Source organism: Embiotoca jacksoni, unplaced genomic scaffold (genome assembly GCF_022577435.1).
Source record: "Embiotoca jacksoni isolate LCO1_2020_lvr unplaced genomic scaffold, fEmbJac1.0.p SCAF_12, whole genome shotgun sequence".
NCBI classification, from domain to species: Eukaryota; Metazoa; Chordata; class Actinopteri; family Embiotocidae; genus Embiotoca; species Embiotoca jacksoni.
In genome coordinates this window covers 2,784,138-2,797,500 of record NW_027185252.1, presented here as the reverse complement: position 1 = coordinate 2,797,500, position 13,363 = coordinate 2,784,138, and the positions used below count along the sequence as shown (strand labels likewise).

The window sequence follows — 13,363 nt, the reverse complement described above, 5'->3', positions numbered from 1 at the left end:
GCGAGAGAAGAAATGGAGAAATTGAGATTCACAGGGATAAAAGGAGAGAGTGAGAAAGATGAAAAATAAAAAGAAGGAAGAGTGTACTGATATGAAAGCACCAAAAAAAAAAAAAAAAAGTGACAAGATATATTAACTTAAAAAGGGAATGAAAAGATTATCAAAATACTTACACAAGATCTATGAGAACAAACTTTTTATAGAAAAAAAAAAAAAAAAAAGAAGGAAAAAAATAAATAAAAGGAGCCGCGAATGACAAAGCAAAAGCATGTGATATCAAAGAAAGCATATTGTGGAGCAGCAGAGCACAGAGGATCTTTGCGGGCTTTCTGCTGCTGGAGCAGAGAGAGATGAACAATAAAGTCATGGGTCAGTCGGTCTGTCTGTTCACATCTGCCCGTCGGTCCTGTGGCGCCGTGCGCGACCGCGGCACCGCTGCACACTGAGCTCACCCAAACTTACCTCCAGAGGCCTGAATCATATGATCATACGCACCGCCACGAGCTGCTGGGAAAGTCTGCTGCTCACCTCTACATAGAAAGTTAGTTATCCAATCTTTTGCTGAGATCGTGTATGATCTCCAGCTCATACTGAAAAGACTGTGACAAAATCTGTATGTTTCTGTCCAGATGTTTTCCAGGAAAGTCTTTTTGCTTCCATAATGCTAAGCTACTGACTGAGGTCTGTAGATGTTTTGGTGTCTCATAGAGAGTTTTGGTTTGGATTAGGATATCTGGGATTAACGCCGACAGTAGAGCGGGCGAGAGGTTGTTCTTTGTGTTTCTATTTTGTTTTACAAAAAGAGTTCGGAGGGTGATGACAGCCCGGCTTAGAGAAACATCAGCAGAAGAGCCTTCGCCGGGGGATGCTTCCACGTGTTCACGGATGCAGAACCGGGTTGTTTACGAGTGTCATTAAGAAGGATAGTAGATCAGGACGGTCGCAAAATGTCCTGAAAACTTCGACTTAACCGTCTGTTTTGTTTTCTATTTGGTTGCGGTACCTGTGTGGTGCGGTGACAGGTGATGTGGGACTCCTGGCCTGAGTAGCGCCAGCGCAGACAAGCAGCCCGTGTCCTGACCTACGGCGTCTTACCTCTGGACTGTACACGTCTTTAAGCACTTGCGGATTGTATCGTTGAGAGCGCAGGAGATGATATGGGTGATTTAGTCTTGGGTTACTTTGAGCAGAGACGCAGAACGAGTCGTACACACTGGTGGCAGATTTCACAACCAGGTATTCAGTCACACGGAGGGGTTAATTAGGCCAACAAGCATACTAATGTACACGTTGTGGGCAAGTTGCAATGAATAAACCAGTGAACTGTAGCTAAAAGATACAACGGCAAGCTTTCACGTAAAGGTGATAAGCTCTGCTGACCTTAAAATCTGTCTGATATATACTGTATCACCAATTTATCATTACGAGGGAGACTTTCTCTGAATAAGCATTGACATCTGAGGAAACTCTCATTAAGATTCGAAAGAAAGCACAATTCAGTGATGTAAGCAGATGCCGGCGAAACAAATGCACCTCCGGACGTTGGCTGGTGACCTGCTAAAGTGAGGCTGGCAGAGTAAAAATATCAACATTGAACTGGTGTTAATTTCGTACGATGTCACCTGGTAAAGCGACGGTACCAGTCAGATGTGATGGATCAATAGTGGATATTTTGCTTTCAGCCAATCAGCCATAACTTCAATCTGACATTCGGGGTCTGCAGAAAAATATCTATCATCTGTGACAGCATATAGAAAGGTGACCAGAGTTGCCGAGGTGATAAAAGGTTACTTTAGTGACCACCTGTCACTGGTGCATCTCAGCCTGACGCCTCCAGACCTCGGCCTCAAGGTACGATCCATAACCCATCGGATGGCTCTTTGGGATAAGTGCTGCAATATGAGATATGGAAACTGAAATGCACTTTCAGGAAGTGAGCAAGGCGCCCAACATCATGTGGCAACTTTTTGTCCGCCCTCAATTGCTGCAACGCAATGCCGGTGTGGACCAATTTAAAGATGCCCTAAATAATGACTTGTCCAACTAAAGATGACGGCTCACATAGTCTATAAAAACGATTCATGTTTCAATGCTGACTAAAAGAGGCACCTGTCATAGTTTCGTAGTATAAAGCACAAACCACATATAATTAAATTACTATTCGAAATGTTGGTGATTACAAAGCGGTGACAACTTAATATCATATTTTCAGTAAACAGCTTATATGTAGAATATAATATTCATTGTGTTGCTTTGCATCTTTGTTCACATCCACACAGGCTCCATTCATTCGACGGTATTTTGAGCCTGATCTTTGATTGGTTCTCGTTTGAGTTTTGACAGCCTCTCGTCTGCCAATCAAATCGACGTGCGTTGCTTTAAACAACAACGTCAAGGCTGTTGTCTATCATAACTCAGCATGGAGTCGACCTGAATGTAGACGTGGTTTGAGGTTATGGGAACATTTTTCCTTTACATTTCTTAAATAAGTAATCACATGTAATTAGTTGCTTTGCTTTGATGAAGTCATTAAAATAGTTTCATTACTTATCACATTTTTAACAGGGTAACTAGTAATCTGTAACCTGTGACATTTTATAAAAGTAATCTTTCCAACGCTGCCTGTAGTGTATCACACAGTCGACGGCGTGCTGACTTGTGGAAACCACATTTTGTCGATTCCATTTCCCACTTGTGTTATAAGGAGGTGAAAAGCGACCGAGGTGGATTTCTCTTCGTGATACCCTTTTATTATTTCGTCCTCGCCTTCCTGTTGTCGCCCTCTTCCTTTTTCCAGTGAATCGTATTTTCAGGAGGGGACGGCAGGTGTGTATATATATATATATATATTTATATAACTATATAAATAGAAATCTTTATAGCTGAAGGTGTTTGAAAGTAAATAACCTGGGGTCTTGCTGGCTAGCGGCTGCGTTAACAGTGGGTGAAGAAGAAAAAGAAGAAAAAACAGCCCTTCAGATTGACACAATGGCACGCGCTCCGACGGGGGGGAGAGGGCACAGAGGCAGGGAGGGAGGCGGAAAGGGAGGAACGCCAACACAACAAACAGAGAAGCGATAGCCTCGATATCAGGAACCAAATGGTGTGGGGAAGGAGGAGCGCAAATCCCACCGCCCCCAGTTTCTTAAAAAAAACAACAACAAAAAAACCCTCGTTCTATCCTCCCCTGTGTTGCTTTTTTTAGGTATTTCGGGGGCTAAATCCAACAAGTTAGGGCACTGATATATCAGACAGAAGCGTGAGAGCTGCTACTAAATTACTACAGCGAATACTGCATCTACACTTTCAGTACGTTCGCAAACATCAGAATTTTACACTTCCTGGAACCATGTTTGTTTCCCCCCCCCCTCCAACAGCATTCTTGGGCGAGGCACGGGATGGTTTAGTATCACAAATGGGATGCTATTCTCCAATTTCAGTTAGGGACTTAACAGAGCCAAGGCCCCTCTTTTGGCTCGGCACACTGTCTCATGTCTTAACAAGGCTTTACCCCCGGCCAAATCTTAAATAAAAACCTTCCGAATCCCGGTCTGTACGCCAAACCAGATTGCACTTTGTATGCGCGGGGTGTGTAAGCGTTTGTGTGTGTCTGTCGTGGTGTTGTGAACTGTGTCGGTGCTCGTGTTGTGTTGCCTCGTGTTTTTTTTTTTCTTTTTTTTTTTTTCCTTCTTCTTCTTGGCCATTTCTTTGCCTCTCTCCTCTCTCTTCCCTTTAACTCACCCCCGTCTTTTCCTTATACAGCATATCAATGAAGGCCAGATATGTACTAGGGGAAGGAGGGTGTGTGTGTGTGTGTGTGTGTGTGTGTGTGTGTGTGTGTGTGTAGCCGTGCATGGCTGAGCGCACTGTTCAATAGTGTGGAGGCTGGCTGGCTCGTTGGCTGGGGCCGCGGCTGGCAAACGGCTGCAGCGGAGACTTCGGCTGGGGCTCCGCTATCGCACCCAGTTATCGTTTCCCCCATGAAGGGCTCCCTTATCACCCCAGCCCAGAGAGGTCTCCCTTCTTCTCCCATCCCCGAGACACCCCCGCCCCCCACCACTCCCCACCTCTCTCTCCTTCCCCAACCCACCCTTTCCCTCCCTTCTCCACCTCCTCCTCCCTCACCCCCCCTCCATCCCCTCCTTTCATATCCACCCAGCGCTCCGTCGCGCAACATTCAACCAAGAGGGAGGGAGAGAGAGAGAGAGAGAGAGAGAGAGAGAGAGAGAGAGTGTGTGTGTGTGTGTGTGTGGGGCTTCAAAGATTCGCTCACACACACACACACACACACATAAATACACACACATACAAACTCCCAGAGTGTGCGTGGATGTGTGTGTGTGTGTGTGTGTGTGTGCGTACGCTCAATTTGCCAAAACAGTTTTTCCAGTGTAATTGGGCTTGGGGTACCTGTGTCCATGAGATAGCGCAGCCTCTTCTCCACGCGAGCTGCTCGGGCGTCTATGTGCCTCTGCTCGCTCTCCAGTGCAGACAGCTCCCCAACCACATACTGACTGGTGTCTTTGAACGCCTGCTGTCAACCAAGAGAGAGAGAGAGAGTGAGTGAGAGCGAGAAAAAGAGAGAGAGAATAGTTAAGAGAGAAAAGGAAGAGTAGTGAGATATCGCATTAAACAGAGGGAGAGAAAAAAGGACAGAAGGATAAGACAGAATGAGGGGAGAAGAGAGAAAGGCAGAGATGAATGGAGAGGGGAAAAAAAAAAAGAAAGGTGATGAAGGGGTTGAAAAATAAATATAAAGAGAGGAAATAAGGCAGTCGGAGGAGAAGAGTGTAAAATGGTTTTCTAATGTGTGAGCAGAGTATGTATGCAGTGTCCACAAATCTTCCTCCACGTAGAACAAACAAGGATTTCAACCGGGGAAACAGAAACAACTGTTGCTGCCTCTCGTTTTCATCCGAGCTTTGTTTTGACATTTCTGACTTCCTCTCTCGCATCTTCAAAAAACGACTTTATAGCTTTATTTATTATTCGTATTTTTAAAAGACCGGATTACAGAGCTGTGGATGAAGACATATTCAACTGAATATTGGGAATGAAAATTTCAAGCAGTTTTCTTGTCATTTCAATTGATAAACTGCTAAAAAAAAATAAAAGAAAGTGCTTCATTTTCAACACAAACAACAGAAAGACAAAAGAAAAGCCGCAGAAACATCTTAAATATGCACTTACATGAGAAAGATACATGCGACAGGCTCCTACTTCCTCCTGGATAAAAGACACCTGTTCTGTCCTGTACCTTGCCTGAATCAGAGCTGTGATCAATATCTCTCTGTAGATTAATCACTGAATAATCAGTAACATCACTCAAAAGCAATTTCACCTCAAATGATCTAATTGTAGCTTCCAATATTTAGAATCAGTACGTATATTTGTGGCACCTTCATCCAAGAATCACTCTATGACCTTTCCAACTGATCATTTTGATACTGGACATCCCTGATGTGACACCTCGTGTAAAAACTAATTTGAAACAGTCACCTGTTGTATCCGACTCACATGACAGGTTTTGAAATCATTTCATGTGTCGAATGAAGAGAGGAATACAGAGATTTAGAGAAACATCTATGTGTAAAAATATCTAAAGTTGGTAAAACTCATGATGAATCTTTGATACCATGGCAACTGAATTAAAAAAAAAAAGGAAAAAGGGTGTTGTCTTTAAATACATGGAACAACAAGATTAAAGTCGTTCTGCTGTCTTTCAATCTGTCTTTTAAAAAAAAAAAAAAAAAAGACTGTACAGGTGGATTAATTACTAGATTTGTTAAAATGGATTATTTTCACCCACCTGCAGGTTAAACGTCTCCATCGTCCCTCAAACTAAACCCTCGATTCAGCTCTACTTAAAACTACATACACACACGTCGCTCTATAACCACAGGCACTTAATACACACTCCATTTCTGACCCCTCTTCACCTCTGTCTCCTGGCTGTTTGCTATTCTTCAGAGAAGCTCCTGCCAGAGAGGGAAATGTTTATTCAAATTCACTACTGAGGATGCATCCGAAAAAATATCTCCATTTTATTGCTGATGCACTTCATTTTTCTTAATGGGAAGGAGAACTAGTGAGCAGAGAGAAAGTTTTATTTTTTTTTTCATTCCACCCAGGCCAGCACTTTTCCTGTACTCTTTCCAGCATGTGAGTGTGTGCATCTGTGTGGCTCTGCGCACGTGTGTTTTGTGCCTGTGTGTGTGTATGTGTGTGTGTGTGTGTGTGTGTGTGTGCTGATTCCCTGCAGCCTCTCTTCCCCCTCCTCCTCCTCCCCCTCCTTGCGCGCTCTCGCTCTATCACCATATTTTTCCTTGGCAAATCAATTTTACACATGATCAGCCCACTCCCCTTGCCGCGCTCGGCCCAGCCGTAATTAAGAGGAGGGAAATTACCATATATATTATATTAATGCAAACATCATTCAGCAGGTAATTCTTGGCTGATCGGGATAATGGAAAGGTTGAACACCCATTAACCCTGGGGCCCAGGCACTGGGAGGAGGGTGTGTGTGTGTGTGTGTGTGTGTGTGTGCGTGTGTGTGTGTGGATGGATGGGACTGGGGTGGAGGGTGCAAGGTCGAGAGTAGGAGAGGTGCTGCTTGGGAAGAGAGATTCACCCTCGTGGTCTCCAGTGGCAGGCAGGCAGGCAGGCGCACACACACACACACACACACACACACACACACACACACACACAGAAATAATAGCATTCTTATAAACACACTCTTTGTACGCACAGTCTGAGAAGACAGTGTGAAGTGTGTGTGTGTGTGTGTGTGTGTGTGTGTGTGTGTGTGTGTGTGTGTGTGTGTGCACTTGAAGGACGTGCAGGTGCGTACACACACACACACACGCGCGCGCGCACGCATACATCTCTAAATGGCAGAGCAGCTGATATCTACCATTGTTATAATTAAAATGGCAGTCTGTTAGATCAATACTTAGATGTCTCTGTGGCAAAGAGAGAACAGTAGAGAGAGAGAGAGAGAGAGGCTCAGAGGTGGACAAGGTGAAGGGAAGGAGGTCAAGTTTAAGCGTAGCGGGAGCGGAGAGAAGAGCTCAGTAAGACAAGACTGGAGAGACGGAAAGCTGACGAACAGGAAATGAAAAAAAGGTCAAGCAGGAGCCGTTAAAGGAAACGACCTCCCGCCTCCCTCCTGACCCCGAACTCTCCTCGTTTACCGTTTCTCAAACACGAGGCTGCACACGAAGCAGACAGAGAACTGGTGACCACGACACAGCAGAAGCTAAAATAAGTGAGTTGTGACTTTAAGTGCTTAATAGTATATTTTTTTTTTACTTTTTTTTTTTTACCACTTTGTAGAATTAAAATTTGTGTCCTCTGTTTTTTCCTGCCTGTTTTTGGATAAAGTTGAATAAAACCGACGAACCTCCTCTTCGAACGGTCTGCGAATATCGATCTCCGTCGGTGAACCTCGGTCCTCCTCAGCCTTCCTTAGATCCTCCGGGACAGACTTCTGTCTCTTCACCTCTGCAGGGATGAAGTGACAGAAAATGAACAGGAGAAAAACCCAGATTGATATTCACGGGAAAAAAAACTCAAACTTGAGGGATTCGTACTTTGTTGCCAGTGTTATGTACTTATATAAAAGCTTACACATTGTGCCACATGAAGAGTGGAGACCGTGAGGATAACTAATAAATATCACAAACTTTTAACTAGTTTCTTTATTGTTGTTATTGCCTCTGCTCTTATAAAGAAACCCTGCTTTTCTCCTGTTTAACAAAAAAATGACGTCATCCTCGTCGTCAGCGTTCATTTCTTTTACCGAGTTAAAGAGTTGCTGCGCTTTTTTTCCAACCTAAAACTTTTCTTACCTTTTATTGTCATTTCACAGATGATTAATGACGATTAATTCAACTGTTGGTTTGCGTGTTCGGCTAGAAATCTTGGAATATGTATTTTTCTGTATTTAATATGTTATGTCAGAAATCTTGGGAGTTGAATTACGTATGCGAGTCGTGTGTCAACACACCTCTCTGGGTAAATACTGTGTGCATTGTGTTTACGTGCGGTACCGTCGCCCACCTGGTCGGGTTTCCACATACTGGCTGAAGGACTTCAACTGTGTTTTCCTGACCGCGGAGTCCTTGTTGAAGACGACCGGGCTTCGCAACCTCTCGGTCGCTCTGCGCAGCCGCTCCGCTCGCAGCTCCTCGGCATTATTCTGTCGGACACAGGAAGAAGACAAAAAAAACCCCCCCAAAAAACGCGTTCAGCTTGTGTGTGTCATCGGGCTATAAAACAGCCCATCCAACAGCGGTTTTCTGGTGTTGCACTCATAGCTTGCAACCAGAAGTTAAGCAAAAAGTACAAGTTAAGAGACGGAGAAAGAAACTAAATGAACACGCGCAACTTCCAAATTGCGCAGGGAGAGTTGAACTCCAAAACAATGGATGGCGTGAAAATGCAAAAACAAACAGAAAAGACACTCGTAGAGATGAAGTAGTTGGTTTAACTTAAAACTAATGACTATCCAATTAGTCAGCCGCCTCTCCACATCTTCTCTGTAATGCTGTCGGACTCTACCGGCCACTTAGATCTGCTCTCAAGCTTTTATCAGGCAGCCGCTTTCAGGATTTCACAGCTGCTCTGTGATTATTGTGACCACACACACACACACACACACACACACACACACACACACACACACACACACACACACACACACACACCATTAGTGCACATGTAAACAAGTGTGTGCAAACACACCTACTGACAGGCCATGAGATAAATCTGGTAGAAGTTGATATGTTAGCTGCATTGTGATTTGTTTGTTTGCATGAACCCCTTTCGCAGTGCGCGCGCACACACACACACACACACACACACACACACACACACACACACACACACACACACACACACACACACACACAATCGTTCATTCTCTCCCTCACTCATGAGAGAGACAAAAAGGAGGCAATTAACTTGACTTTCAACAAAACCTCGAGCCAGAAAATATATTCAGATTATGCAAAATGAAAAAAAATGCTATTGTTTTCAAAGTGAACACGTGTTAAAAAGCTCCACGCTCGCTTCTCCCACTATCAAAAAACGGCATGCGGAAATGCTTTATTACCAAGCCTCCGAATATGCCAAGCCGAGTGGAAAAAGAAACCGACTCGGGCTAAGATTGATGTTGTGGCAACGTTAATAAGACGGCGAAACGTGTAATAAAGTCGACAATTAGGGCAAACATGTTCCACTGCTTGAGACGGAGGGAGATAGTCAAGCCGGGTGTGCAGAGCGAAGGCGGCTAATAGAGACAGTGTGGGTGGGAAACAGCGTGAAGACGGGGAGTTGTTAGTTTAGCTTCAGATTATTGACTTTCAAAAACAATGTCGGCAATTAGTCTGTTCTCACTTTTGTTTTGTCTATTAGTCCGTCAGAGCTCGCACCATCCACTTAAAAACCTTACGTCAAGTCAAATTGAGGCAAATTTATTTATGAAGCGCTACATACAAAAAGCCCAATTAAACATTTTAAAATGGCCAGATCTTGAATGTGGGTGCATTTAGGCGCAGCACCAAAACAATCCAGTAGAGCAGAGAGTATATTTAAATTACTGATTGCAGGAAAAGTGAGGAGGGGAAAAAACACCGGCATTAAACTGTGAGGCCAATAAAAAGTGACAAACACAAAAATGTGTTGTTTAGTGGCAAATTAATGTTTCGTTTCCAACGGGACGCCTCACGTTCATGTCTCTGCCAGATGCACATTTTCACAACTTTAGCTGACAAAACTGAAAGAACTCGTGGCGAAATTTTATTGAATTTTATGAGACTAGCTGAATGGGAGTCTATGGAGCTCGGAGGCTTTTTGGAGCCGACCTCTAGTGGCCCTCGGCGGTATTGCAGCTTAAGGTACTTCTGCATCGGCCTCATTTTCCAGACTGGGAACCTACGTCCAGTTTTTAAATAGTCAATGGTCACAACATAAAAAGTAAACTGGGATAGCAATATTTCTCTGACCTCTATTTACCAACAAAGGTGTCCTCATTCTCTTTTTTATTATTAAGCAACCATATGATCTAAAATGGTGCGTGCGTGTAGATCACTTGGGTAGAGGACAAAAACAAACTTCCCTCAAAGTATTCAAACGAGGCGCTGCGTCCACCCACCGGCTGATGTTATGAATATTTCATATGTTTGTTTAAAGAAAAGTGAAACAGTCGATAATAATTGGACGCCGCCAGATTTATTGGATTAATCCTTGTCATATTTTCACGAGGGGGATTTTTTTTTTTGTGTGAAAATATGTTTTGCTATAGTGACTGGTTAAAAAAGAAAAACTGCAAGCCCTTGCAAAATGCACAGGGAAGAGTTTATTTAGCAAAAGTAGTAAATCCCTGGAGTGACTGATTAGTTCACTGAGACCGTTCCCCCCAATTATTACACTCGGTTGTAAAGTGTGACTTGTTAGCTGGACGACAATCCAGAGGTGAAATGGCTACTGTTTGAATAAAAAAAAAAAAATAAAAAAAGACCAACTATCTTCTTACGAACTAACTATTGAACAGTTTCTCTCTCAATCAAACACACACACACACACACACACACACACACACACACACACACACACACACACACACACACACACACACACACACACACAGAGAGAGCGAGAGAGAACACCTGCCCACTTGACTACCCCTCTGTCTCCTCTTTACGCCTCTGGGACGAGCAGATATTGCCCCCCCTTTTCTTACTTTCTCCCCTTCTTCCTCTGTATCGCTTATCGCCGCTATCATCGCCGTGGTAAGCCGTGACAGCGGTGATTCAGTGCTTTTGGTGCGTGCGAGTCTGTGAATGTGCACGCGGGGGGCTGCGTGACTAATGTTGCAGTCTGCTGAGCGTCGCATGCCCTTATCGTGCGCTACCGAGGCTGCGCATACACACAATCGCTAATGAGAGGGCGCGAGCGTGTGATGTTCCTGCAGGTCGTTCCACCCGCCTGAAGGACTTTTGGGGAGGCGCAATCCTCTTGGAGGGAGGGGGGGGGGGACCAGGCGATTCATCCTTCTTTTAAAAAGGACAGAAAAAACTCACACGACCGCTTACCGAATGAAATATTGACGCGCAAATTATTTTTGCAAAAAAACTTCGATTAAGATATAACTTTATTGTTTTAGTGGTTTTGTGCGGCGTATACCGTTATATGACGCAGCCTCATGTTTATATCACACTGGTGACAATAAATGGGACAAACAAAAATTACCGCTGACTACAGCGTTACAGAATCAAACAGACTTCTGAGGAAAAAGTTGTCCTCGTGTGGCAAGAGAGTTACATCAAAATATTCTGCTTCAGAGGACTTGATATGCAGGCTGCTTTGACAGCAAGGTTCTCTTTATTATTATGAGGCATAAGTGCACCACCCAAACCGAAGGAATGTAAAATCACGGTGTTGTTTGAGGGTTTTGTTGATTTAGCACCTGCTTCCACATTTTTGCAAAATTATACAAAGCTAAGGTAACAATAACGGTTAAAAGTGTTGTGAAATTGCATATTTCTAATTGAAAAACAAATATTTCTTGGGGGAGGAGCCCCAAACAGCCCACCAAATACATGAGCCTAATGTATTCCACAAACTTACCTTGTCATTTTTTATGTTTATGTGTGTTTCTGGCATTTCTTTTTGTTATTTCTGTTTTATTCTTATCTTGTAGTCTCACCTTGGGACTGTGAGGAACGACATTTCGTTCAGCTGTGTACTTGAACTTGGAAACACTGGAAAACAAGCAGTTTCTCCAATTTATATCTTCAATTGAATAGAAAGTTATTTGAGTTATGACTTAACAGCTTAACGGCTGTGCTGGGTCAAAAAGGGATTTTTTTTTTTTTTTTTAATGCCTAATATTTCAAGCTCCTGATTAAGCTCTCTTTGAGCTGTTGCTATTGTTCAACGACCTGATTGGTGATATACTCTATAGTGAACTATTTTCACAATACATTACATGAAGTGGCACCTTTGATGACAAAATGCAACTACTTCACACAAATAAGTAGAAAGAGCAGTTAAATAAAGGGACCTTTACCTTCAGAGCATATAACATCTCGTATGTTCTCATATTTGTACACTGGTGGTGGTGGAGTTCCCATGTTAAGGTGCTGAAGTTCACCGTTGGAAATCAGGAATCAAAGATTGGGCAGAGCAACGAACTGAATGCACTCGCACGTGGGTGAAAGTGTTTTAGGGTTTGTTAGGCGTCAACCAAACGGGTGATTCTACTTTCTGCGAGGGTCAAGTGGTAAAACGCACACAAACGCGCTCCTTTGGCCATAAAGCACTAAGCTCTTTCAGGCTTTGAACACAAGAGGGTGTTTATGTGAATCGATGATCAAAGACACCCTGTGTCGCCATAAGCGCACCGGGTCTCACTTGTAGCGCCGGCCACATACGCACACGCGCTCACCTTATTCCACTTGACATTCAAAATCAATTAAACAGATGTTCAGACCGGCCGACTGCGTTGTTGACTCAATATTCACATCAGAAGATATAGACACAGGCATCCGTAACGACCCCCCCCGCCCACCTCCCCCCCGCCGATCCACATTCACGCACACGCACACGCACACGACTGTCTGAAAAGGTCATGGTCAATAGAGGCGACTACATGTTATGTAGAGCATTGTGATGTCAGAGTGTGTGTGTGACGGCTTCAGATGGATTCATATGGACACGAAGGGGATAAACTGCGGTCTTACATGAAGTGGTCCAACACACTGATGTGTACAAAGGGTCAGCCGGTTGACAACCAGGGTCAATCAGACCTAATTGATTTGACTAACTCTTTGATGGTGTACCGAGGAAGAGGGGAGAGACGGGGGAAAAAGAAAGAGGAAAAAAAAAAAAAAAAAAAACACAGACAGAGAGATGAAAGGAAAGAGAGGTGGAAAAAATAAATAAAATAAAGATACACAGCGGGTGTTTTGGAGGTGAGTAATATGTATGTGTGTGTACCTCCAGTCCTTCTGCAGGGCTGAGTGGGGAGGTAGAGGAGGCAGTCGGCGAGGATGAGGAGGAGGTGGAGGACGGGGACGAAGGGGACGTGACTCCTCTCGGACTGACCTCCACCAGCTTCTTCAGCTTCAGATCCACATGCTTACTGTTTGTACCTGGAGAGAGAAAATGGTAAGAGAATAAACATTTTATTCATATAAAAGAATCTTATATCACATATATCACAGGCATCACACACAAGCAAAACACACACGCGCACACACACTTCTAACTTCCTCAATTGAGACTTTTATAAAGTTAAAAAGACGAGTAAGTAGAGACATCTTCATTTCCATTCATGTGTACTTGGGGCAAAGCC

General features: G+C 43.7%; 1 protein-coding gene across 8 annotated transcripts in view; it reads right to left on the bottom strand.

Moving 5' to 3' along the window:
* ehbp1 (EH domain binding protein 1) overlaps positions 1 to 13,363 on the bottom strand; it is a 137,865-nt gene that overhangs the window by 29,868 nt on the left and 94,634 nt on the right. For 6 of the 8 annotated variants that reach the window (XM_069144214.1, XM_069144212.1, XM_069144216.1 and 3 more), the window contains 4 exons: positions 13,006 to 13,160; positions 8,065 to 8,203; positions 7,406 to 7,506; positions 4,411 to 4,534 (listed from right to left, as the gene is read on the bottom strand). In XM_069144214.1, the coding sequence (XP_069000315.1) occupies positions 4,411 to 4,534; positions 7,406 to 7,506; positions 8,065 to 8,203; positions 13,006 to 13,160 (519 nt within the window). Of the gene's footprint in view, positions 1 to 4,410; positions 4,535 to 6,765; positions 7,507 to 8,064; positions 8,204 to 13,005; positions 13,161 to 13,363 lie in introns of those variants that run through there. The other 2 variants (XM_069144215.1, XM_069144219.1) reach the window with 2 other exon arrangements.